The 25,106-nt window shown below is 49.1% G+C and overlaps 1 protein-coding gene across 4 annotated transcripts in view; it reads right to left on the bottom strand.

Annotated features, from left to right (window-relative positions):
- Nucleotides 1-22,695, bottom strand: part of GGT7 (gamma-glutamyltransferase 7) — a 49,884-nt gene extending 27,189 nt beyond the window's left edge. For 3 of the 4 annotated variants that reach the window (XM_073309852.2, XM_073309854.2, XM_073309853.2), the window contains exons 1-7: nucleotides 22,483-22,695; nucleotides 12,597-12,823; nucleotides 9,556-9,707; nucleotides 5,781-5,898; nucleotides 4,457-4,524; nucleotides 3,236-3,309; nucleotides 313-506 (exon numbers count right to left, since the gene is read on the bottom strand). In XM_073309852.2, the coding sequence (XP_073165953.2) occupies nucleotides 313-506; nucleotides 3,236-3,309; nucleotides 4,457-4,524; nucleotides 5,781-5,898; nucleotides 9,556-9,707; nucleotides 12,597-12,823; nucleotides 22,483-22,669 (1,020 nt within the window). In that variant the 5' untranslated portion in view covers nucleotides 22,670-22,695. Of the gene's footprint in view, nucleotides 1-312; nucleotides 507-3,235; nucleotides 3,310-4,456; nucleotides 4,525-5,780; nucleotides 5,899-9,555; nucleotides 9,708-12,596; nucleotides 12,824-13,668; nucleotides 13,741-22,482 lie in introns of those variants that run through there. The other variant, XM_073309855.2, reaches the window with a different exon arrangement.
- Nucleotides 22,696-25,106: the final 2,411 nt, after the last annotated feature.

Genomic DNA, 25,106 nt, shown 5'->3' with positions numbered 1-25,106 from the left:
TGTGTTTCTCTGGGACATTTCAATAAAGGAAAGAGTAGATTTCATTTTCATAGGTGATGGTGCTGCTTCATTGGTCACTTATCCTGGTTTAAGTAGGATTTGCTCCACTGAAATCAAGGGAGTTACACACAGGAGGGAGAAAAACTGAGCGCCAAATTTTTATTTTTAATCACTCAAGTCAAAACTAGCTACTGCTCACCCTCCGCATGCATCCACATTTAAAACAAGGAACAGCTAGTGGCACCATTATCTGTGCTAGGTTGCACTAACTATGCAATAATCCATGTGCAGGTAAGTACAGACATAGCTCACCTCAGAAATGATCTCCTGGGTCAGGTTTCCACCATAGAAGGCCGAGGCCCCTTCTGAGCCAACCAGATCCAAAATGGTGGCTAGATCAAGTCGCCTCACAAACATTCCAGGCAACAAAGGCTGGCCGTCTGGAAGGAAAGTCTCTCTGAATTTGTCAGAGTAGTTCAGCTCCTTCAGTTCAGTGATAGCTCTGGCTGTAGCAAGAAAGGTAACAGCAGTATTACAGGATGAAACCACCTAGGACATTCAGATCATCCCCAGAGACCAGCTGAAGAAGATGGCCGCCAATGATGCATCTGCAGCCTGTATAGTTCTGCTCGCTGGTTTGTTAAGAGGGCGGGGGGGTGTGCGCGCGTGCATGCATGAACGTGAGTGGGATTCCCATCCATTGCCCTCTTTGAAAAGTGACAGATAGTCATGGATCATGAGGGCAATAGGACCATCATGTGACCAGTCGACAGTAGAAGATGGGTTGTCTTGTGGCTATAGTGTGAGATTTGGATTAGGGGTCAGGATTGCATTGCTGGATCTGCCATGGATTTGCTGTGTGTCTTTGGGAAAGACACACCGGTCTGCATTTTTTGTGCACGCTTCAGTGCACATCCTGCAATTTCCCACATTGCGCGCGGAGAGTGTTTGAGGCATGAACATAAAGGCAAGCGTAAGTGTGCAAGTCCCCCGCCTGGAGTTGGTCTAGTAGAGCCACACGCACTGTGCCTGGCACTAGAAGGTCTAATTTGCTTCTTGCTCTCCTAGCCTGGCCTGTTGCACCTTGACCTCCATCCACTAAGACAGAGGTGGCCAAACTACTGCCCGCGGGCCACATCCGGCCCACAGGACCATCCTGCCAGGCCCTTGAGCGCCCCGCTGGGGAGGCTAGCCCCCGGCCCCTCCCCTGCTGCCCCCCCTCCCCCACAGCTAAGCCGCCATGCAGGCAGCGCTCTGGGCGGCGGGGCTGCGCGCTCCTGCAGGGCAGCGCAGCAGCATGTCTGGCTCCGGCCGGGCGGCACGGCTGCCAGACATGCCGCTCTGAGTGGCATGGTAAGGGGGCCGGGGGCGGTGGATCCTGGGGGGCAGTCAGGGGGCAGTTGGATGGAGTGGAGGTTCTGGGGGGGGCAGTCAGGGGATGGGGAATGGGGGGGGGGGTTGGAAAGGCGTAGGAGTCCCGGGGGGCCTGTTAGGGGGTGGACGTGTGGATAGGGGGCAGGGCAGTCAGGGGACAAGGAGCAGGGGGGCTGGATGAGTGTGGGGTTCTGAGGGGGGCAGTCAGGGGGCGGGAAGTGGGAGGGGGCAGATACGGGAGTGGAGGCCAGGCTGTTTGGGGAGGCACAGCCTTCCCTACCCGGCCCTCCATACACAGTTTTGCAACCGCAATGTGGCCCTCGGTCCAAAAAGTTTGCCCACCCCTGTACTAAGAACTCTACTGCTAGAGGCACCATAGGAATGCCCAGTATAAGTGCAGTCCCTGCCTGCTACCAATGCTCATAAGAACGGCCATACCGGATCAGACCAATGGTCCTTCTAGCCCAGTGTCTTGTCTTCTGCCAGTGGCCAATACCAGATGCTTCAGAAGGGAATGAACAGGACAGGTAATCATTGAGTGATCCATCCCATCATCCATGCCCAGCTTCTGGTAAATAGAGGCTAGCGACATGTCAAAGCATGGTGTTGCATCTCCGCCCATCCTGGCCAATAGCCATTGGTGGACCTATCCTCCATGAACTTGTCCAGTTCTTTTTGGAGCCCAGTTATAGTCTTGGCCTTCACAACATCCCGTCAATGAGATCCACAGGTTGACTGTGTGTTTGTTGTGTGAAGTAGTATTTCCTTCAGTTTGTTTTAAACCTGCTGCCTATTAATTTCATTGGGTGACCCCTACTTCTTGGGTTATGTGAAGGAGTAAATAACACTTCCTGATTCATTTTCTTCACACCACTCAAGACTGTATAGACCTCTAGCATATCCCCGCTTCGTCGTCTCTCTTCCAAGCTGAAAAGTCCCAGTCTTTTTAATCTCTCCTCAGATCGAAGTTGTTCCATAACCCTAATCATGCTCTATTCCAGCAGGTCAGCTTTCTTTGGGTATGTCTACACTGCAGCTACAAACCTGTGGCTGGCGCGTGTTCACTGACTCAGACTCATGGAGCTCCGGCTGCAGGGCTGTTTAATTGCAGTGGAGACATTCGGACTCTAGGACCCTGCGAGGTGGGAGGGTCCCAGAGCTCAGGCTACAGCCTGAGCCCAAAGATCTACACTGCAATTAAACGGCCCCACAGCCTGAGCCCCACAAGTCCAAGCCAGCTGGCACGGGCCAGCCGTGGATGTCTAATTGCAGTGTAGACAGACCCTTTTTGACACAGTCTGGCCACCTGCAGCCTCCCCAGGAGAGGGGCCCTGTTCTAGTGAACGTGCCAGTGTAAAGTGAATCAGGACTCCAGCTTCAGTTCAGGAGAAGTCTAATGCTAGCCTAGGAGCGTCCACACTGAAAAGTTATGGGAAAGATGTGTTTGAACATTAGGGTGAGAGGTGCCTCAGTAACAAGACAGATTAGATCAGACAGATACATGGATTTGCATTACACCCGCCTGCACTAACAATGGGAGAACTCCCAGAGACTCCAATAGTGCAGGATCTGACTCCATGTTTCCAACACACTATTTCTAACTAGAGATCAGCCCAAACCAAAGAGTCCACCTCGGAAAGATCCACTCTGGATCTTTCATTCTCTGCTGTTCGGGTCTAGCTTGATTTCTAACCCTGACACAGTGCATTTCCCTGTCTGAAGAGCAGTAAATTTCTGGAAGTTAACCCCCATTCACATTCCAAACACATAAATGCAGTCCCCTTCTTCCTTAACATATGCAGGAGGAAAAACTTCCTGGCATACATCACATAGGACCCTTTTGCTGCGTTAAGGCGCTCACCCAAGTCATGCGTGACATTGAATCCATCCTGAGCAATATTTGCAGTAAGGCCCAACAGTTCTGACCATGGGAGTCTGGCGAAGAGAAAACACAAAGAGAAATCTGCATTTGAAATGGAGCATAGTAAAAGCAGAGCTGTCTTCAGGGGACTAGCACTGGGGCTAGGACAGGGGTACAGTCAGAATATGTTTTGTTGGAAGTCTCTTTGTTGCAGCCAGAGAACAGAACTGAGACACTGCACCCCTCGGTAGCCTTGGGAAGTCACTTAACACCTCCCCTCCATGCTCCATCTATAAAATGGAGGTAATACTATTGATCTACTATACAGGGGTGGATGCGAGGATTAATTGAGTAGAGCTGATCAGAAAACACAATGCTTTCCATGAACATTTTTGAACAAAGCGGGGAAACAATTTCATTTGAAAATTTTTGCAGAATTTTTTGAGAAAATGAAAATCAGAAAAAAAACAGTTTTTGAAAAGTTACATTTTTTTCATTTTATACTCAGTTCCTCGGTTCTTTTTCCCCTGCAAATGGCAAAGAGAAATGGATGGATCCCAAACTTTTCAATTTTCATTTCTTTGTCAAAAACCCAGAAAATGTCAACCAAAATGAAATGTTTTGTTTTGGCCAAACATTCTTTTGTGGGGGGGAAACAAAATCAATCTGTTCTATTAGTTAATTAGACTTTTATCTGAGTTTGTGGTCTGGTTTTCACAGGGCTCAAGTGCCCTTAGCTGCCACTGAATTCAATGAGAGTTGAAGTGCTCGGGTCATCTGAAAACTGGGCCACAGACATGCGACTGCAGAAGACACATCTGTGATAACTGCACATGCAAATCAGTCCTGTGATTGCATGTGTGAAATTCTGAAAACCCCAGCCAGTGTTTGTAAAGTGCACTAGGGACAAAAAGTGCTATAAAAGTGCTGCACTTCAAAGGGAGAGACCTGGTAAACAACATGTTCCAAAGAAAAGTGAATCAATAGCCTATCCAAGAACATCAAGAGAGTCCTGTGCCATGGTGAGCTGGGGCAGAGCTTACAGGGCCCTGCCAACAGCAAGATCTTTGGCCATGGAACCCACACGAGAGCTGAATCCGCCACTGACTGGAGATTACAGCATGAGCAGCTGACGAGCTGGAATAAGTGGGTGTTTTATCCTGCAACACCTTTCAGTAGAGTGCACTCTGTGCAGAGCTAAACCATATGAAATATTCTTACCTCCCATGTAACTGATGTGCCTTGTGCATCCCTTGTATCATGCCTGGCACCCCCACCAGGAGACCCGGCTGGACAAAAGAAAGCACAGAAAGGAAGAGTCAAATCGCCCTAAGGACACCATCTCCAATTACCATAACGGAGAGGCCATCGCTCATCACACAGAGGGGTCCCAGCATATTTTCCATACAAAGTGAAAGACGCTAAAGATGCCAGAAATTTAGATACAAGGCTTGGTGACAACACAGTTAAGGAGTAAAAGCCTTTGGGAACAAAGTGGGGCAACTTCATTCCTGATGTAACCCCAATGAAGCCAATGGGATGAACTCAGTCCCATGACATGTAGCCTTTGCTATTTATCTGTCTATCATTTTGAATATTTCTAAAAGTATGTCAACATGGGAGCAAAAAAAAAATCCCAGAGCAGTGAGTCACAGAGCCTGGGTCTACAGCCTCTGGCTCACGATGCTTGTGCTATGGTGCTAAAAATAGCCATGTAGACATTCACACTCAGGCTGGAGCTCAGGCTCTGAAACCCAAACCCCTCCTTGGGCTTCAGAGCCCAGGCCCATATGTCTACATGGCTATTCTCAACTCCATAGTGTGAGTCCAAATCTGTAGACCCAGGCTCTGAGACTCTCTACCACCCGGGTTTTTGCCATGTAGACATACCCTCAGGCTCCTATCTCCTTTGTATCTCACTTTCTGAAGTAGACTGTTCTTACTTAATTTCCCTTATCCCCAAGAATGGCTCAGTTTACTCATTTCCAGTCAGACTTGCTGGCTCAAGGGATTTCTACGTTACACATGAAATATTTCCCCTCTAGGCCATCAGGGCTAATCTGGACTGGCTCAATAATGGAAAGACGGTCGTCATCACATAAGTGTTCTGTGGCCTGTGTAGATCAAGTGAGTGAGTCTCCATTCAGCTCCTAGTGGACAAAAACATAGAGCTCTTTGTGGGCAGTTACAAAAACCAACATCAGAACTGCCAAACCCTCCCTTGCTGTTGGCAGGCTCAGGAGAGCGGGCCATGGAGACCCAACTCCCCTCTCAGCCCTGGAACAAACGGCTCCAGAGTCGGACTGAGGAGCAGTGTGGGGGTGAGGATGCTTGACCTGTGTTTGTACCTGTTCTATGAAGAGGGGATTTGATACGCCAGCACCTTTCAACAGGGCTAAATTCCCCTCTGAGTAACAGGCATCCCACCGCTCGCTGCACATACATTATTGCTGGGAATCGGGGTTAGTGGGGAATAGAAGGAGAAGACATGGGAACATTAGCAAGGAAGCCCCACGAAAGAAAATATAAAGGTTCTCTGGCCCACCTTCAGCTCCCAGGCCTTCTGAAGGCCTTCCTCCTGGATCCCAAAGGGGGCTGTCTCTCGGAAGTCAATCACCTGACTCTTGTTCTTCCGGATGTCGTGGACCAGCATCACTCCCCCGCTGCAAAGAGAGAGCGCCTTGGGCATACAGAGCACCTTGCTGTCCACTGGACTCCCCGAGCACTTACTAATGCAGCCCTGAGCCTGTACCCCACCCGTACCACCAAATGCCCTCTGTGGGTACATGAGGAGAGCACAGAGATCTGGGGTTTGGTGCCACTGAGCTTGTACAAATGGCATCCTCTTACTCAGCTGTTCAACTCTTCTGCTCCCTGCACACTGGGTCCTATCTGCTGACTTCATGGGTGCACACAAGCATTTACTCCTGGCAGGCAGGCACAGCCCTCACAGCCAGGGGAGAGTGACTTGGAGGCTGTTCGGTTCTGTGCAACTTCACCTAACCTGTTAGCTGATGCCAGTGACAGAATCTTTATCACCGGTGATGATATAAGAGGCGGAAAGAGCTCAATCTGCATTTCAGATCCCGATCTCTGATCTCGGATTTGTAAACTGAGTACATTTGATCTACAGGTGAGCACAAGCTAAAATCCTGGAGAGGGGGTGTATTTGAAATCTAAAGCAAGGCCCACATTTTGCAAACGGCCCTATTTTTATAGTGGGCCAGAGCAAAACACTGGCTCCAAACACATCAGCTCAGACATGGGGGTGTACGAAATCCAGATCTAAAAGGTACTTCATGAGCCTATTTCTAACTTGTTCTGGAATCCTTATTAACTCTGATAATGACTGGTTGTTTGTTAAGCATCACCGTTATCAGCTCTGCACAACACACGCAAACCACAATTATTTGTCACTCTTAATTATTTACAGAACAGGGAAAATCCCAATGTCCTTGGCAGATGCCCACAGGGAAAAGCAGGGTTTGGTGTGAAGGCCTGGACTGGGATTCACGAGACCTCAGTTGACTTCCCAGCTCTGTCACAGACTTCCTGTGCGATCTTGGCTGAGACCCCAGATCTGTGTCTCAGTGCCCTCTCTGTAAAACAGAGAGGGCAGCACTTCCTTTCTCCCGTTCTCTGCCTGTCTTCTCTGTTTCAATGGTAAGCTCTTTGGGGCAGGGACTGTCTCTCCTATGTGTGTGCATAGATCCTAGCACACTGGGGCCCGCTCCTTGGCTTCTATGGCTATACAAACAACAATGCAACTCCACTTTGCGATGGAGTTATTACAGGAACTTGTTCAGCTATGGGTTTTACCAGGTTCCTTTAATACAACCTTCCCTTTACACCAATATAGCAACTCTGTGTGTCCTAACTGTTTATATGACCCAATAGAAATCAGTTTCATCCGAGAAATGACTTATTTATAATCTCTACCATACTCGAGCTCCAGAATAAACATTTAGATCAAGAATGGGCTTGTGTCATCCTAGGAAATTATGCTTCTGTGTGTACAATGTGGCCTGTTCTGCTGCAGCTGAGATCACAGGAATCATTTTACATTTAGTGACCCAAGTACTCAGAGGGCCACATGTCATAATGGGCACAATCTACCATGCATTAGAAACCATTACAATACATCTAAAAGTTTAACAAATAAAACCTGGTGTGTGGGGTGGGGGGGAAATCAGGAAGAAAGGTGTGAGATATTAGAGAGGAAGGTGATGAACACAGGACCAGCAGCACTGAAACTAAAAACACCTTCGGAATCCAAAATGTTGAAGGTTTTTTTTGAAAGTGAGATTATTCATTACTGCTCATAGATTCAAAGACCAGCCTAGTCTGACTTCCTCCACAACACAGACCATAGATTTCACCAAGTGATTCCTGCATTGATCCCTAAAGCTTCTGGTTGGACTAGTGCATATTTTAGAAAGGCAACTAATTTTGATTGAAAGACTGCAAGTGATGGGGAATCCACATCCCATGGTACATTGTTCCATTTGCTAATTATTTGTGCATGTCAGTTTAAAATTTAGTTGTTCACTTGATGCTTTAATCCCCAATTAGAACACTGGAACTCTGTGCCTTGGAAGTCTTGGGTAAATTGCACATTTCCTAAATCCATTCCCAAGTAGTCCATCCATTTGTGGTTTGTTTTGTTTTGTTTTTTAATCCTAAACAGAGATTTAGTAACAGGCTTTGGGATCAAACCGGGGTTTCCACTTACAACAAAAGATTCTCAAATCCAAGTTGATGAGACATTATCAGGTGACAGCATTTATGTAACATTCCCTGGGACTTCCTGGTGTCCTGGCGAGTGGAAGGTTCAAGTCTCACTTGCATAACATCTTTCGAAACGGACATCAAAGGGAGGCAGCAGCTCCAGACAGTAGGCTAGACTCAGGGGTACGGGGGTCACATGGAGTCCAAGATGGTGCAGTTGGCACTTTCCTCCAGCCCCCTCACTCTGCACATTCCTCCAGTTTAGATCTCCTTACATTCACTTTGCCCCACCATGAGTTGAGGGAACCCCCATACAGTACATGCTGCTGCTGCTGCTGTTGTAACAGGGCCATGATTTACAGGTGTAACAAATCTTATTCAGTTCTCCAAAAACACCAGGACAGATCCACTCAGCATACCTGGGGTTGGGGATTAGGGAGCATTCCACCACCTTTTAACCTCTGCCGATCCTGGAGGCCAGATCCACCCCTACACATGCTAGAGCAGGCTCAGGGCTGCTCTAGCTTGTGCTTGCTGGAATAACCTTCTGGGGACCCTTCAACTGGTCCTGGATCACCAGAATGCAGCACTCTCCAGCCATGCCTCTCTCCTGCCACTGGCCCACCTTAGTAATGCAAAGCTGCCAGAAGGATGGGAGAAAGGATCTGGTCTACCACTGTCACAATGATTTGGTAGCCACCCTTGCCTCCCTACCAGCAGCCAGCATGACAGTTTAGACTAAGGACTAGATTGCATCTGTAAAGCCACTAACTGTGTTGGGGGGCGGGGGTGCAATGGCAAACCTCCGCAGCAGGAGATCCTAGAAGCAGCATGCATGACTCAGGGGAGCATGTGTCAGATTGGCTCCCAAAAACTCTCCCCACACTCCCCCGGCTCTGCTGGCTGCTGCAGAGGGGGTAAGGCCATAGCCCTCTCCCTTTGGGGAGGCTAATATCACCATCAGCACTAGCCTTGAGCAGTCCTTTTGCGCAGGAAGAGCAAGCAGGGAGGGATAGCTCCGTGGTTTGAGCATTGGCCTGCTAAACCCAGGGTTGTGAGTTCAGTCCTTGAGGGGGCCGTTTAGGGATCTGGGGCAAAACTGGGGACTGGTCCTGCTTTGAGCAGAGGGTTGGACTAGATGACCTCCCGAAGTCCCTTCCCACCCTGAGATTCTATGATTCTAAGGACAGAGCATTACCAGCCAGTAGGGAGGTACACAGAGGAGAAGGATCTTTGTAGCCTCTCCCCTACTTTCAGGGCTGCGAAGGGCTCATCGGGCTCCATCCCTGCAATGAGGATGTAGTGAAAGCCTTCCCCATTTCCAGCCGGCAGGTGCACAAAGGAGGCAAGAAGCACTGAGTCAAATGACACTTTGTGATCCCAATTCCTCCTGTGCCCATCCCCGGAGCACAGGGTAGCCCTGGGCTGCAACACAGAGAGGAACCCTGCACCACCTGCCTGAACAGACTCCTGACCCAACACTGGCCCCATTGCCCAGACCCAGTGCCCTCCTGGTTCTGCCCCCTCAGCATGCCGCCACACCGAGCAGGCCCTCTCAGCAAAGGGGAGCACAGCGACCGGTTTGCACCTACCCGCCAATGCCGGATGTGTGGGGGTTGATTATTCCTGCGCACAGAGCTGCGGCGATGGCTGCGTCCACGGAGGATCCCTGCTTGTTGAGCACCTCGATGCCCAGCGCCGTGCAGCGGGCAGCGTCGGTGACCACAGCACCCTGGTGGAATATCTAGGAGAAGCAAAGCCATGCGGTACTGTAGGAGAAAGGCAGTGCCATCTGCTAGCAGAAGGAGCATTTCCCACACTTTCAGTCAAGCCCACGGCAGGGCCTGGTCTGGGGCCCAGAACGAACATGGGCAGCAGAAGATGGATTGTGTCTGGGTGCAATTCAAGGGGTTGGTTTTGACCTGTGAATTGCTGAGCAGCTGGATTCCCGACTACGCCACTCCTCGGGCTGGAGCTAAGACTGCCTGGAGACAAAAGGCCTCCAGCCACTGCTACCGGTGAAGTGCCCCCTGGCCAAATGTTCTAATGCAGCAGATCATTCCTACAGCCACGCTCTAGCCCTAGGTATACCATGTTATGTCACGATCACAAATGGCACCTGGACAGGGCTGAGAACAGCTAGCCTCTTTGTTCTACTCAAACCTCTTCATGTTTTGTACGTTTTCAAAATCCCATAAAAACTTTTAAGAAAACACAAAGGCAGACACCACAAGCAACCCCCACAGCACAGCCTTCATCCCACCCACACACCTAAACACAACCCCATAGCAGGGTCCCCATCCTCCCCCACACACACCTAAACACAACCCCGATAGCAGGGTCCCCATCCCCCCCCACACACCTAAACACAATCCCCGCAGCAGGGCCCCTATCTTCCTACACACACCTAAACACAACCCCCGCACCCCGGCCCTCATTTCCCCCCCCACACCTAGACACAATCCCCACAGCAGAGCCCCCCCATCACCTCCAGGCACCTAAACACAACCCCTGCAGCAAGGCCCCCCATCCCCCTGCACACACCTAAACACAATCCCCACAGCAGCCCCCTCCCCTCCCATCATCCCCCTGCACCTAAATAAAACCCCTACAGCAGGGCTCCCATCCCCACACACACACCTAAACACAACCCCTATAGCAGGTCTCCTCATCCCTCTGCACACACCTAAACACAACCCCCACAGCATGTCCTGGCTATTTGTCAAGGGTGATCAGGAAACAGTTTGCTTTTACTATGTTCAGCACCTAGGTACAGTACTCTAACTGTGGGCACTCTAAAAATACACGACAGACAGACAGACAAGTGGTTAGACAGACTGCTATCTAAACAGATATCTATTGCAAGTGAACTTTGAGCATCAGCAAGAGTCCAAATAATTGAAAGAGCAAGGCTGCTCCTTTCCCACTCTGAGACCTGCCCCAGGACATCTAGCCAGGACCTCCCCTCTCATTGAGCAGTATGGGGAGGACAGCGTGGTCAAGACCCCCTGACACCTGTTTGCGACACACACACACCCCAGTTACCTGACATGACAGCACACTAGTAAATGTTCTGTAGCCTTGTCATAAATATAAAGGGAAGGGTAAACACCTTTAAAATCCCCCCTGGCCAGAGGAAAATCCCTTTCACCTGTAAAGGGTTAAGAAGCTAGGATAACCTCGCTGGCACCTGACCAAAATGACCAATGAGGAGACAAGATACTTTAAAAGCTGGAGGGGGGGAGAAATGAAGGCTCTCTCTATCTGTGTGATGCTTCTGCCGGGAACAGAAAAGGAATGGAGTCTTAGAACTTAGTAAGTAATCTAGCTAGATATGCGTTAGATTCTGTTTTGTTTAAATGGCTGAGAAAATAAGCTGCACTGAATGGAATGGATATTCCTGTTTTCTGTCTTTTTGTAACTTAAGGTTTTGAATAGAGGGATTCTCTGTTTTGAATCTGATTACCCTGTAAGGTATTTACCATCCTGCTTTTACAGAGGTGATTCTTTTCCTTTTTTTCTTCAATTAAAATTCTTCTTTTAAGAACCTGATTGCTTTTTCATTGTTCTTAAGATCCAAAGGTTTGGGTCTGTGTTCACCTATGCAAATTGGTGAGGATCTTTATAACGCCTTCCCCAGGAAAGGGGGTGTAGGGTTTGGGGAGAAAGACGTTTCCAAGCGGGCTCTTTCCCTGTTATATATTTGTTAGACGCTTGGTGGTGGCAGCAATAAAGTCCAAGGGCAAATGGTAAAATAGTTTGTACTTTGGGAAAGTTTTAACCTAAGCTGGTAAAAATAAACTTAGGGGTTTTCATGCAGGTCCCCACATCTGTACCCTAGAGTTCAGAGTGGGGAGGGAACCTTGACAAGCCTATTTTGTCAAAGCAACAAAGTCTCAGTAAAATGGGCCTGCACAACAGTGCTGCCTTTCCTGTGAAACCCTTGCAGTGAAGTGGGGCGAGACCGCCCGTATGTAAAATGAGACACGGGCAGGGAATAGCAGGGGGTTCCACTGTCATTTAAACCATTACACTGCCTAATCCCAGTTAAGAATTATACCCCTCAATGACAGATGTGCCACACAATATACAGACCAGCAACACTATCATTTTGCCCTGTGATTGTCAGAAAAGTGACTATGTACCAATGGTGCACTCTGCCTTAATAATAGAGCTGCTCGCTGCATTTATTCAGGTTTGGGTTTTTCTCCTGCTTGAACCACAGAGCCAGCCAGGGCAGGATGAGCTGGATTCTGTTCTCTCCAGTGCATCATCATCAAAACCTCACAGATAAATCTGGTTGCAGAATCTCTGCCTGCAGCGATGATGCAAAAGCAGAGAGTACCCAGCTTGATTCTCAGATCCTGCAGGGAGTTTACAGCATTGGCTGGTAGAAAAAGCTTTTGCTGTGTAAACGGTTCTGATTTGATGTGGAATCACTGAGAGGGAATCGGTATGGAGGCTCCCAGTCTCAATTCTACAGTCCCTTTTTGACATTACCAGCATTTGCTGGGTTTCTTAACTGATAAGCGCAAAGGAGGAAGCTGTAGTTCCCAGCAGGCAATTGTTCCCATAGCTAGATTATCGTCCTTTTTAAAAACAAAAAAAACAAAAAAAAAAACCCTCCGCTTACCTGTGGGTCCCCAAAGTAGATCTGCATGATCAGGGCCACCGTGACTCCCATCGCAAAGGTTAAGCAGGCTGTGATGATCACCGTCAGTCCATCCTGGCGGCAGCTGCAGTCTGCAGAGAATGGGTCTTTGCTGGTCTCCCGCAGCGGCGAGACATCCTGACTGCCCATCTCCGATGAAGATGACGGCAGGCGCTGGAGGCGAGCTGATTTCAGGAAAGAATCTGGATCTTCAGAGGCAGGAAGGAAAGGGAATGAGGGTTAGGTATTGAGGAAGCTTGGGTTCTTATTCCAGTGCATACACTGCACTAGTATTACACCTGTACCTGTTCCAACAAAGCTATTATCTTCCCTATTGAGCTTTCAATAGATTTTTCTGGCTCACATACTGCTTTGGGTTGTTCTACTCCTACCTTCCTTTAACACTTGTTAGCCTTAAGGGGACTTTTCCCTGGAAACAGTGAGATTTAGACAGCTAAGATGTCTGAATTTTTCCTGATGCAGCAGATGGATGGACAGACTGAGGACACCAACATTTCCAGCAATGAACCCATGATTAGTGCCCTTTTGGGCTTGGTTGTAACACAGATCCCATGTTATTCTGCTTGCAGATCAGTCTCAGAAATGCTGCAGAAGATGCAGTTAAGACCAAAAACCCATTGACATTACTTGGGCTCTGTGCTTAAGGTAAAGCAACTCAATCAAACATACCCACATCAAAATAGTAGGCACCAACATTATAATTACTGTGATCAAAGGCTGGCAAAGTGGGAGTAGGGAAACTCTATCTACCTGTCTGTCTGTCTATGGTACATTAGCGGTTCACAGCAACTCAACTAAATCTAAAGGCATTCAGGAAGCAAGGAGACTGTTTCACTTTCCCACTACTTAAGGCTTTTGAACAATGACGAGGAGAAATGCAAAATCTGGTGACTCAATGTAATTACAATATCAGAAATGATACAGTCAACAGAAGGCAGTCATGTGTCCCACTGCCAGGATTTAACTGGGAGGAAAAGGCCAGAACAGCAAACAAAGTGCACATCACTTCCACGTGACTTTGAAAACAATTTACCTTACTGTTCAAGGTTCTTCAGATCTATATTTTCTTCATCTGTTATTTTCCCAGAGTTGATGATTGTGAGAAGAGCCTGCACAGAGGGCATTACCTGGGAGTTAAAATAGCCACTTGGGACATGGGCCGGACTCAGCTGCTATTTAAATCCTGCTTCAAATAGAGATTTATGAGAGGTGTGCTGTCACCAGCATTCCCTGCTCAAACACACTCCAGTTGGCTGAGATGAGGTCATGTGCCCAATGGAAATTTTACACCATTCCAAGGCTGACCACATTATTTACCACTTAGTCACCATTGGCTGCCTTTTTAAATTTTTTTACCATGTCCTAGCCAGTGATTGGCTGAGATTAATTACATGGGCCTATCACACCCAATCCAATTGTCTATGGTCATCTAAGAGTGGGACCTTTCAGTGCTCTCTTGTTCCTGTCCCTCCGGGTGGTTCTGGGGGCAGTGGGTATTAGAGCTGTTACAGTTGTCTTCCCTGTGCTTCCTCTCTTGTTCAGGTGAAGCAAGTTCCTCTTGAGTTGCAAATGCTGGCATCGTCAGAGCTCAGGTGCAGCTAGGGTTGCCAACAGTCCCTTATTACAAGGGACGTCCCTTATTTTTCCATCTCTGTACAACGAAATCGGGAGTTGCTGAGTGCTGCAAAAAGCAGCAAGAAATGCCCCTGGCAAATATAGGTGAGTACTGCTTATTGATGATGATGATAATTAATTATACATAAGGTCAGATTCTCCTCCCACTTATACCAGGCTTTCATCAGTGAAACACCATTGATTCAAATGGGATCACTCCTGGTTTGCACTAGTGTGAGAGGAGAGTCAGGCCCAGAGATGGGGGGGTGGGGAGAGGAGACTGTGGATGGAAGAGAAGAGCTGTTCTCTCGCCCTGTGGTAAAAAGGCTGCATATTAATGGGATTTGGTGGTTCACAATTAAAATGATTGGCTCTTGGTTCGAATATGTGATCAGCAGGCCTCCTGCAGCTGAGTACTATCTGCAACTAGTCATCATTTTTATTAACCCAAGGGGCAGCAGGTTCCACACCATCTCCCTGGAAAAGAGAGAGAGGCACAGAGCTGCCACCAGTCACTGCAGGGGGAAGGGACTGGCCAAGAGGGGCCTCTGCCCCCTTGCCCCTGGGGGAGTAGGCCAGGAGCCCTGAGACATTCTTTGTCAGTCTGTAAAATTGTAGCTATTTTTCCTCTTGAGCCTAATGCTATTTCTGCGGGGTGAGCAGATTGGGATGAGGGGACCCTGCATCAGCAATATTTTAGCAGGTTGGCTGGGGCAGCCCAAGAGAGGGGAGGGAATGGGGTTGAGGGATGATCTGGAAAATAATAAAATAAAACCAAACGTAACAAGTTGTGTCCCTCTGCCCTTTTATTTCACTCGGCTGTTATCTGTCTGGTACTGTCGGTCAGTCTTGCCAATGCAGCTTGTAAACTCTTTGAGGCAAGGCCTGTCTCTTCCTATATGATTGTACAGCACCTAGCCCAATGAGGGCCCTCATCCTGACTGGGGTGTTTGGGCACCACTGTAATATAAATGATTAATAAAATACATAATAATAATATACCTCAGCTCCAGTCAGTACCTAACTCAATCAGCTAAGAGGGAGCATGACTGCTGGCAGCCTGGTCTCTGCCTCATCTTCAGCCCCATTTGTCAGGGGAGCAGGAATAGTCCGGAGCTAACATTAGGCTGTCCCTGCTCATCCTGTACTAAGGACACATTCCCCTGTCCTCACTGGTGGGCTTGGCTCACTAGCCAAGCTGAACAGGTGGAGATGAAAGGCCCCAATTAACCTCTTCATGTCTTTACCAGCCTCCTCCCACGTGCTCCTAGGGAAAGCAGCAGTTATGAGTTTTCCAGGTCCTGTCTCATTTCTGACATTTAAAAACCACTAGGCCAAATTGAGACCTGGGGTAAACAGGTGCAACTCCACTGCGGTCAGCATGGGCCCCAATTCTAATCTCAGTTACACTGCACTAAATCAGGAGTATCTGCACTGGAGTTAATAAAGTTATAACTTCTTACACCAATCTCATTTACTCTGGAGCAACTCAGGAGTCAGGGCACTGCCAGGGCAAAGCATAAGAGATCAAGCTTGGCCCGCTGTATTTATTTACCAACTTATAAAAGCACCCTTATCCCCTAAGGCGAGGGTGGGGGAGGCATGCAACCTACAGCCCGTAAGCCATACACAGCCCACCAGAGCATTTCATAAGGTCCCAGCCTGCTTTGACACAATATACTAACAGCCAATTCATTAGCTTTTTGTGGGACTGTTTACATCATTTTTCCTGTTTTCTATAATTGATACACATTTTATGCACTCATTTCTTTATTTGTTTTTAAATAGACAATACTGCACATAGAAACAACCTATCTAAATACATACAAAACAAGACAAACAAACTAATAATCAGTACAGGTGACTTTAAATCTTATTGAAATATGTAGAATCCATTTGGCCCCCACAAGGTGGTGCTTAGGTTTATGTGGCCCTCCTGTGTAATAAGGCTGGGCGCCATTGCTCTAAGGACTAGGCACCTATACAACCTTCAACCAAGACATGACTCATTAATAATACCAGACAGTAACTCAGTCAAAACCCTCCCCCTGCATTTCACCTCTAGAGACCAGGGCTGCAATCCTGCCTCAGGTCACCCATGAAACTGTGTTTGATGTTCTCATCTGAGTCCCCAGTGGATGTTGGTCCACAGCAAAGAAACCCCACACAGTGCAACACAGCTGGGTGCCTCTTCTCAACAGGAGCTCAAGTTGGACAGGGCAGTCAGGGCGGGCAGTGGCTGCGTATAGGCTGGGGCGATGGGAAGAGGCCCAAGACTGGAACATCAAAAGATGCTGCAGGTCAGGATTGGAGTGTTTTGGCAGAGCCAGGTGGAAGCCCAGAATTGGAAGAGTAGAAGGGCATAGGTCAGGATAAGCTGAACTGTATGGGGGGGCCCACAACTGGACTAGCAGGGGAGGTAATTACTTTTGCAGAGCTGGGGCAAAAGTGGGGGGCAAATTGTGCACATCCCCTGGCTCCAGCCAGCATTCACACTTCTCTCAGTTCCACCAGCACCACATTCATCTATAGCAAGAAAATCAAATGACAACTACCAATGCTCTCTTACTTGGAGAATAAAAGCAGCAGGAATCTCTGTGCAAAACCGTGGATGTCTCCAATCTCAATGCTAAGCCACGCTTCTCTTGTACTACTATAGAGCTCTGGAACTGAGACTGCGGGACTGAAAATTAGACCTCAGCCATGCCTATAGTTGGGATGACAGAGCTCAACACATGCCCCATTCTTTCCCCAGTAAAACCCAGGCTCTTGGTGCTCCTCCTACCCCTGCTCAAACATTGCCCATCACTTGGGAAGACACCCCCTGTGGAGACTTCCAAAGCAAACAGTTACACCAGGGCGGGTCATTTGTTCCTTGGGGCCCCAGGCACACTTTGATACCCCACGTATTATACACTCAGGAGTTGGGAGGAGAGGTAGGCAGGTGAATGTGGGAGGGTTTTGCAGCTGAAAAATGGGATTTGAGCACTTGTCAGTCAGGGGAATTTCAGCAACTGGTGGGGCTTTGGCATCTGTCATGGGTCAGTCTGAGAGAGCCAGGCTGTGGGGCTGGTCCCGAGGAAGGGTCCACGGGGAGCCAGTGTTCAGAGGAAGTTGAAGGTGAATGTAGGGAAAAGCTGCTGCAAGAGCAGCACCCTCCAACAGGTACGGCCTGGTGTAACCACCCTTTAGCCCAGGGGTTCTCAAACTGGGGTTTGTGACCCCTCAGGGGGTCCCGAGGTGGTTACGTGGGGGTCATGAGCTGCCAGCCCCAAGCCCAGCCATGCATGGGGCTGAGAGCCCAGAGCCCCAACAGCCCAGATCCACCCTTACCACCGTTCACCTCCAGCCCCGCTCCTCCTCCAAAGAAAGGACACCAAAATAGAAATTTGCCCAGAGTGCCATTTTTCCTAAGGCCGGCCCTGAGACTGACACAGCATTAGAGGGTTTGATTAATTCAGCTCTTCAGCTGCTGAATAAACTGCATGAATGTGTTTTTAATTTATAAGGGGGGGTCCCACTCAGAGGCTTGCTGCGTGAAAGGCGTTACCAATACAAAAAGTTTGAGAACCACTTCTTTAGCCCATACAGTATTGGCCTGTCCCTACACCGCTCAGAGCTCTAAACCCTGTGTCACCCTGGAGCTTTTAATCCTTGTTTGGCCCTGTACATTAATATAGTGACAGGCAAATAATCCAAATACTGGGCGGGTGCACAGTGCCTGCTATCCAAGGATCTCAGAGACCTTCACAGGCATTAATGAATTCAGCCTCAAAACACAACTTGCAGGCAGGGATGCACTTGTACCCCAGTGTAGCGATGGGGAAACCAGAGAATAGAGAGATGACCTTGGGCCAGTCATGTCACACGGGATGTCCATGGCAGAGCTGGGAACAGCCGCCTGAGAGAAAGAACACTCCAGTGGTTTGGGCATTAGCCCATGAGCTGGGTTCAATTTCTTGCTCTGCCACAGACTTCCTGTGTGAAACTGGGCAAGTCATTCGGCCTCAATTTCCTATCTGTGAAAGGGGGATAACAGCAATGCCCTGCCTCACAGGGATGCTGTGAGGATAAACACATTAATGATTGAGAAGTGCTCAGATAATGTGGTAATGGGGGGCCATATAAATACCTCAGTTAGAATCCAACCCTCCTCATTCCCCGCACTGGAGTGGCCTGTCTATAGGCTCAGAAAGACAGCGCTCGTCTGGTTCCATCTGATTCTCGCTGGAAGGTGCTCTTCACAACCACAGGGAATACAATTTTTTATTAAATGAGAGCTTAGATTGGGCAGACAACGAAGACCTAGATTAGCACTTCCTCAATCTTCCAAATAATGTCTCCTAGTTGACACTGGTGAGTGTACAAGTAGATTTTTCAAAGCCACTTGATGTTACACTCATGTAAGCTTTTAGATTTTCATTTATACAATGGAATACGGGAGTAGGACCATGAAACATTCAAAAATGTCAGCTGCGCAATTGTGTAACAGATTTCTGCATGAAACTACTGCAGCGTGGTGGGGAAATTCAGTACCTGTGCACACAAATAGCCAGATTTGCATGCACCATCACGATAATGGCATACATCAAATCATAGAACTGTAGGGCTGGAAGGGGCCTCAAGAGGTCATCTAGACCGGCCCCCTGTACTGAGGCAGGACCAAGTATACCTAGAGACCATCCCTGACAGGTGTTTGTCTAACCTGTTCTTAAAAACCTCCACAACCTCCCATGGAAGCCTATTCCAGTATTTAACTCCCTTTTAGTTAGAAATCAGAGGGGTAGCCGTGTTAGTCTGTATCCACAAAAACAACGAGGAGTCCAGCGGCACCTTAAAGACTAATCGATTTATTTGGGCATAAGCTTTCATGAGTAAAAAAACCCCACTTTAAAGCGTTTTTTACCCACGAAAGCTTATGCCCAAATAAATCTGTTAGTCTTTAAGGTGCCACCAGACTCTTTGTTTTTTTAGTTTGAAAGTTTTTCCTAATATCTAACTTAAATATCCCTTGTTGCAGTTAAGCTGATTACTTCTTATCCTACCTTCAGTGGCCCTGGAGAACAATTCATCACCCTCCTCTTCATAACAGCCCTTACCTTATTTGAAGACAGTGATCAGGTCCCCCCCAGTCTTCTTTTCTCAAGACTAAACATGCTTGGTTTTTTAACCTTCCCTCAGAAGTCAGGTTTTCTAAACCATTGTCATTTTGGTTGCCCTTCTCGGGACTCTTTCCAATTTGTCCACATCTTTCCTAACGTGTGACACCCAAACGGGACACAGAACTCCAGCTGAGGCCTCACCAGTGCTGAGTAGAGCAGGACAATTACCTCCTTTGTCTTACATACAATGCTCCTATTAATACATCCCACAATGATGTTAGCCTTTTTCACAGCTGCATCACACTGGTGGCTCATATGTGATTTGTGACCCACTTATAACCCCAAGATCTTTTTCTGCAGTGTTACTGCCCAGCCAGTTATTCCCCATTTTGTAGCTGTATATTTCATTTTGCCTTTCTAGGAGTAGCACTTTCCGTTTGTCTTTATTGAATGTCATCATGTTGATTTCAGACCAGTGCTCCAATTTGTAAAGGTCATGTTGAATCCTGTCCTCACAAAGTGCTAGCAACCCCTCCCAGCTTAGCGTCATCCGCAAATTTTATCAGCATACTCTCCACTCCATCATCCAAGTTATTAATGAAAATACTGAATAGCATTGGACCCAGGACAGACCCCTGTGGAACCTCACTACATAGGTGACGCATGAAATTGTGCTTGCATTTTGCACACACAATGACATACCTAAAGTTTTTGGAAAATCTTTCCCATAGACTCCAAGGTAAAGTAACAAAGGAGACATTTCTCTCTTGGGCCTGAAAGTGAAAGTGACATGGAATGGCATGAAATGAAAATGGATTATGAAAACTTAGTCATTTATTAGAACGTGATCAAGGAAATTAAAAGGTAAAAACCATGACCCCTTGCAAATTAGCTTTCAGTCCTCAAAGTCAGTGGGTCAAAGACTTGACTGGGAGCTATACAAAACAGTCCTTGCCTTGACAGAGAGATGCATGTACAGTATTTGTTCTCAGTCTGGTGACTCAGTGGTAGCAGCCCTGACCATCTGATACTGTCCAGTCATCACTGGGAATCAAATACTTTGCTGGTCTGAGGGAGGGAAGCAACAGCTAGTTACATGGATCGTTGTCACATCAGGAAGGTATTAATGGACTAGGGGCCAAATTAATCCCTAGCGTAAATCTACTAACGTCAACAGAGTCTATAGAACTCTCTATAGTTACACTGGGGATGAATCTGACCTACAGTCTCTATACCACTTGGTTTCACTTAGACATGAGTTGGAGCTGGGGTGTGCGTGGGGCAGGGGACAGTCACAGAGGCGGCGCTGGGGCAGGTGGAGGGAGTGAATTTGGATCCATTGGAGAAAAATATGACTTTGATCATCTGTAAGGAAACAATTTTTTAAAAAGAGTTAATCAAGAATAATTTAAAACCCAACCAATTTTATTAAAACCAGGCAGTTGACAGGAACAATTCACAGCTCTTTGCAAGTGTCTGTGTGTCTTTGCAGCTGCTATTACACTACCAAACTGGAGACCCCAGCAAACTAAAGTGGGGAAAGAGGGCAGACGATGGTAAAGATGATGACACAAGATCTTAGCAAGATCCTCCTGAGCCTAATAAGATATAGGGAATACTAATAATTAAGAATAAAAAGGGTAGTGACATTCCATGTGCTTGCTGTGAATGAGAGGGGGAGATGGGCTGATCAATGGGTATGAGGATGTTTGGATGAAGGGATAATGCAGGGCAGTAATGAACTAAGTGGAGGGGCTGGTAAGAGTGAGGGGAGTTGAGGGCAGGGTAACACAAAAGCAGATGAGGTGTTCCCCTGGGAAAGGCTGAAATGTCAGACTCAGTTGCCTAAATTCTAGAAGATTCTGAGAGTGAGCGACACGCCCCAGTGTGGTATTTTTTGGGAAAGTGAGTAACAGGACATAACTGTGTTTTAATTATGACCCCAAACCATTTCCAAGGACTCAGCATGGATCAAGGACGTAGTTCAGTCTTGTCTACAGTACAAGACCAAGCTGTACTTCAACCATCTTGGGAGACAGCCACAAGAAAAGAAGTGATCACTGGGTGGATCTGGGCAGTATCTGCCATGTTCTGGCTAGCACTGGGAGGCAGGTTTGGGCCTGCCTTGTGTCAGAGAGAGCCCCACTCCCCAGTAGCTGGGTTTTGCCTGCGTTCTGAGAGCTTCCCTCCCTGCATGAGGAGATTCCCCACTGCACAGGGAAATCCTACCCCCAAGGGCCAAGGGCGTAGGACTCCCACAGGCTCTGGCCAATCTGCCCTGCAAGGTGAGGGAAGATCAACAGCCCAGCCACTGAAGAATGCCAAGTCCTGTGTGAATTGAGAGAAGGAAAGGGGTGGTCCCCTTGGCAGATCCCTGAAGGGCAGGGGAAAGACCAGCCAGCCACACCCCGAAGACAGTGGGTGAAAGAACACCCAACCCCGTTCCCCAAAAGGCTCCAAGAGTGAATCCTGAGTGGAACCAGGGCCAGGGGCTTTCAAGAGACCTGAAACTGGGAAACTGAGGGGGCTAGTGAGGGGTGGGCTGCCTGGTCCAGATTTGGAGCAGCTGCGATGGGAGTGCTGGAGTCTTTGGGAGCCAGGCCCAGAGAGGAGTGGGGGCGAGGGAGGGGGCCAGCAGTGAGAAGGGGCAGGGAGAGGAGAGATGGAGGCAGGAATGAGGGAAGGGTCTGAGGAAAGGAAGGGATCGGAAGAAGCAGAAAATAGGGAAGGGGGGAAGGAGGCAGCAGCGGCCGTGGAGGCGGGCGTGCAGGCAGGGGGCGGGCTGCAGACGGGGATAGCGAGGGGTGCACGGCTTGGTGCAATGGGGGGGTGCGGGTGGGCGAAGCTGGATACAGAACCCGGTGAAGGGCAGCCCCGGCTGGAGGCGTGCGGGGGAAGGGCCGGTCCTGGAGCGGGTGGCTGCAGGGAGGGCCGGCGGGGCGGGAGCTGCAGCGAAGGGCGGGCAGCCGGGATGCAGGGAGCAAAGCAGGGGCGGCTGCCGGGCTGGCTGGAGAGAGGCGGCGCGGCGCGGGAGGGATGCAGGAGGCGGCCGGGAGGGAGGGACCGGAGGCGCGGAAGGATGCTGGGCCGAGGGGAGGGGGCGCCGGGGGCTGCCGGCCGGCTCCTCTCACCCGTGTCCTGCTCGCCCAGGAACGCGTCCTCCTCCTTCCTGGAGCGCAGGCAGCCCTCGGCCGCCGCGCCGGCCGGCTCCTCCTCGGGCAGGCGGGGGAAGCTGGTGATGCTCATGTAGTCCACGGGCGAGTAGGCGCCCAGGGTGCTCTGCTGGCTCGCCTCCTTCTCCGCGGCCGCCGCCGCCATCCTGCCCCGGCTCGGCCCGGCTCGGCTCGGCTCAGCCCCGCTCCGGAAGTGACTGAGGCCAGCGGCAGGGAGGGGAGGGAGGAGCGGGCGCCCGGCCCCCGGCTGCGTAGCGCAGGGACAACAGGTGCCCGGGATCCGCCTCTGCAAGGGAAAGGCCCCGGGGGTGGGGGGCTCTCGCACCTGTGAGGGAGGATCCCCCGGGGAGCGGGGATCCCCCAGCCTCTTCACCTGGCAGGGATGCCCCTGCCCCGGGAGAGGGGAGATACAGCTGCCCCTAGCCTGGAATCCAGCTATTATCCTTGCATGGGAGCAGCGCCCCTGTTCCTGGACCAGGGGCATCCAAGGCACGATCACCCCCGTTTCTGCACCCTCTCATAGACTATCAGGGTTGGAAGGGACCTCAGGAGATCATCTAGTCCAACTGCTCAAAGCAGGCACAATCCCCAATTTTTTTGACCCAGATCCCTAAATGGCCCCCTCAAGGATTGAACTCACAACCCTGGGTTTAGCAGGCCAATGCTCAAACCACTGAGCTATCCCTCCCCCTCCCCAGCCAAAGACACCACCAGGAGTCAGGGGCCATGGAGGGTGCAAGGGAGCTGGGTGTCTACCTGCCCCTTGTGCTGGGTGGCTAACCAGGCTGGTGAACCCTAGGCCCTTTGCAGTTAGGGGGAGTTCTGCCCGTGACTGCACTGGTGCCAGGATGTCAGTCCGGGCTAAGCAGATGTGACCCCTCAGTACCGCTGTGGGCACAGTCTGCACCTGCCTTAGGGGAGCTGCCCTGGTAGAAGTGTGTTACCGAACGGCCCGGCTCAGCCTTTGTACAGGCCTCAGGCAGTGGGTAACAGTGTAATTAGCTGAACTTGTCCTTCCCGCCCTTCCAAAAGGAGCCATATGGTTGTGTCTTTCTGGCCCAAGCTGCTAGCCATGCGGGGTTGTTTCCATTATGGTGCCCCAGGTATGTTGTTTGGTGCAATCCTGTTTATGGACAAAGGATAGACACACCAGCCTGGTTCCCTGAACGCAGTAGAACCAAACAGCAGCACGCAGTTCCCTTGCTCAGAAATCCCCAAGCCTGCCTTTCCAAAGTATTCCATGCTCAAGGAGATCTGTCTGTCTGCTTCTCTGGCTCGTAGTTGGCTTTCCTCTCACCCATACAGCCTGCCAAACAACCCCACAGCCTCTGTGTTTGCAATCAGGGAACCCCACAGCCCATATATCTTACCTTCTGCTCAGGCCTTGCCCCCTGGCCCATTGCCTTGGGCGGTAGCTTCTTTTGTTTCCAGATCTCTTTCTACATAAAGGGGCTTCCTTGCTGCTTCCACTGAGTCTGAAAGAAGAGTGCTTAGCACACCTATTGACTTTAACTGGGCTGTGATTGTCTAGTCTAGTGATCAGAGACTCACCTGATGGCAGCTGTAAGCACTTTCCAGCATAACAATATCTATTTATCCTTTCCCCATTCAGGAAGGTTAGGCCTGGGGCAGGCTGTGGCTTCTCACATCTTCAGTACAGACATATGGCCACTGAGCCTATGGGCCCCAGCCTGCAATGCTCCCGCATATCTGAGCAGCCAGCCTAGCCACTTGGGCCACACACCTTTCAATATGGAACTTCACTTTGAGGCCCAGTGTTGCAGTACAGTTCCTTCTGGCCAAAGAAGCCTAAAGATGCATGGAATGTACACATAGGGCCACATTTTAACGCACCAGCTCCTAAATTGTACTTCCAACACCAACACATTATCACAAAACAGACAAGAGGTGTGCGTGCACACAGACGTTCCCATGCACACATTCAGTGGCATGTGGACGGTGCACAGTTGCTTCTCCACCGCTGCTTGTTTCACATATCTGATGCACGGTTAAAGTGACTGTTTGCACAAGCAAGTTCTGTTCTGGGGTTCATCTTAGCAAATGTGTTTGGAAATGTGACCCCTCCTGATCAGCATCGCAGACAGCGAGCAGCCCACAGCTGTCAACTTTTACATCCAGAAGGGGAACAAATCTAGAATTTCAGCTAGAGTTTGCTAAAACATTTTTTCCACAACAAAGGTCAAGAAAATTTGTCTCTCTTTGACCAGCTCTTGTTTAATCTCTTTTTACCCATCTGAATATTTTAATCTACATTTTTAATAATAAAATGTTGCAAATTAGTAGCTCCATGACTGAGATTGGATTCTTTTATAGTTAAGCCCCACACATGACGAGCCTAAACTGAAATGGCATGGTTATGTAAGCGATCAGAGGCTAATGGGTATGCACAATAACTGCACATTGCATTTTATGACTGAGCAACATAAACTAGCCTATGTATCCCCATGTAAATTATGATTATGGCTGCTACTTATTACAATCATTCATGTGCACAGTATGCAAAACTCCCACTGAATTAATTGACCAGAATGTTTTGTATTGTGGGTTACATCAAAACAGGT

Source organism: Lepidochelys kempii, chromosome 13, assembly GCF_965140285.1.
Source record: "Lepidochelys kempii isolate rLepKem1 chromosome 13, rLepKem1.hap1, whole genome shotgun sequence".
In the NCBI taxonomy this organism is placed as follows: Eukaryota; Metazoa; Chordata; order Testudines; family Cheloniidae; genus Lepidochelys; species Lepidochelys kempii.
This window is presented reverse-complemented; position numbering and strand designations above follow the sequence as displayed.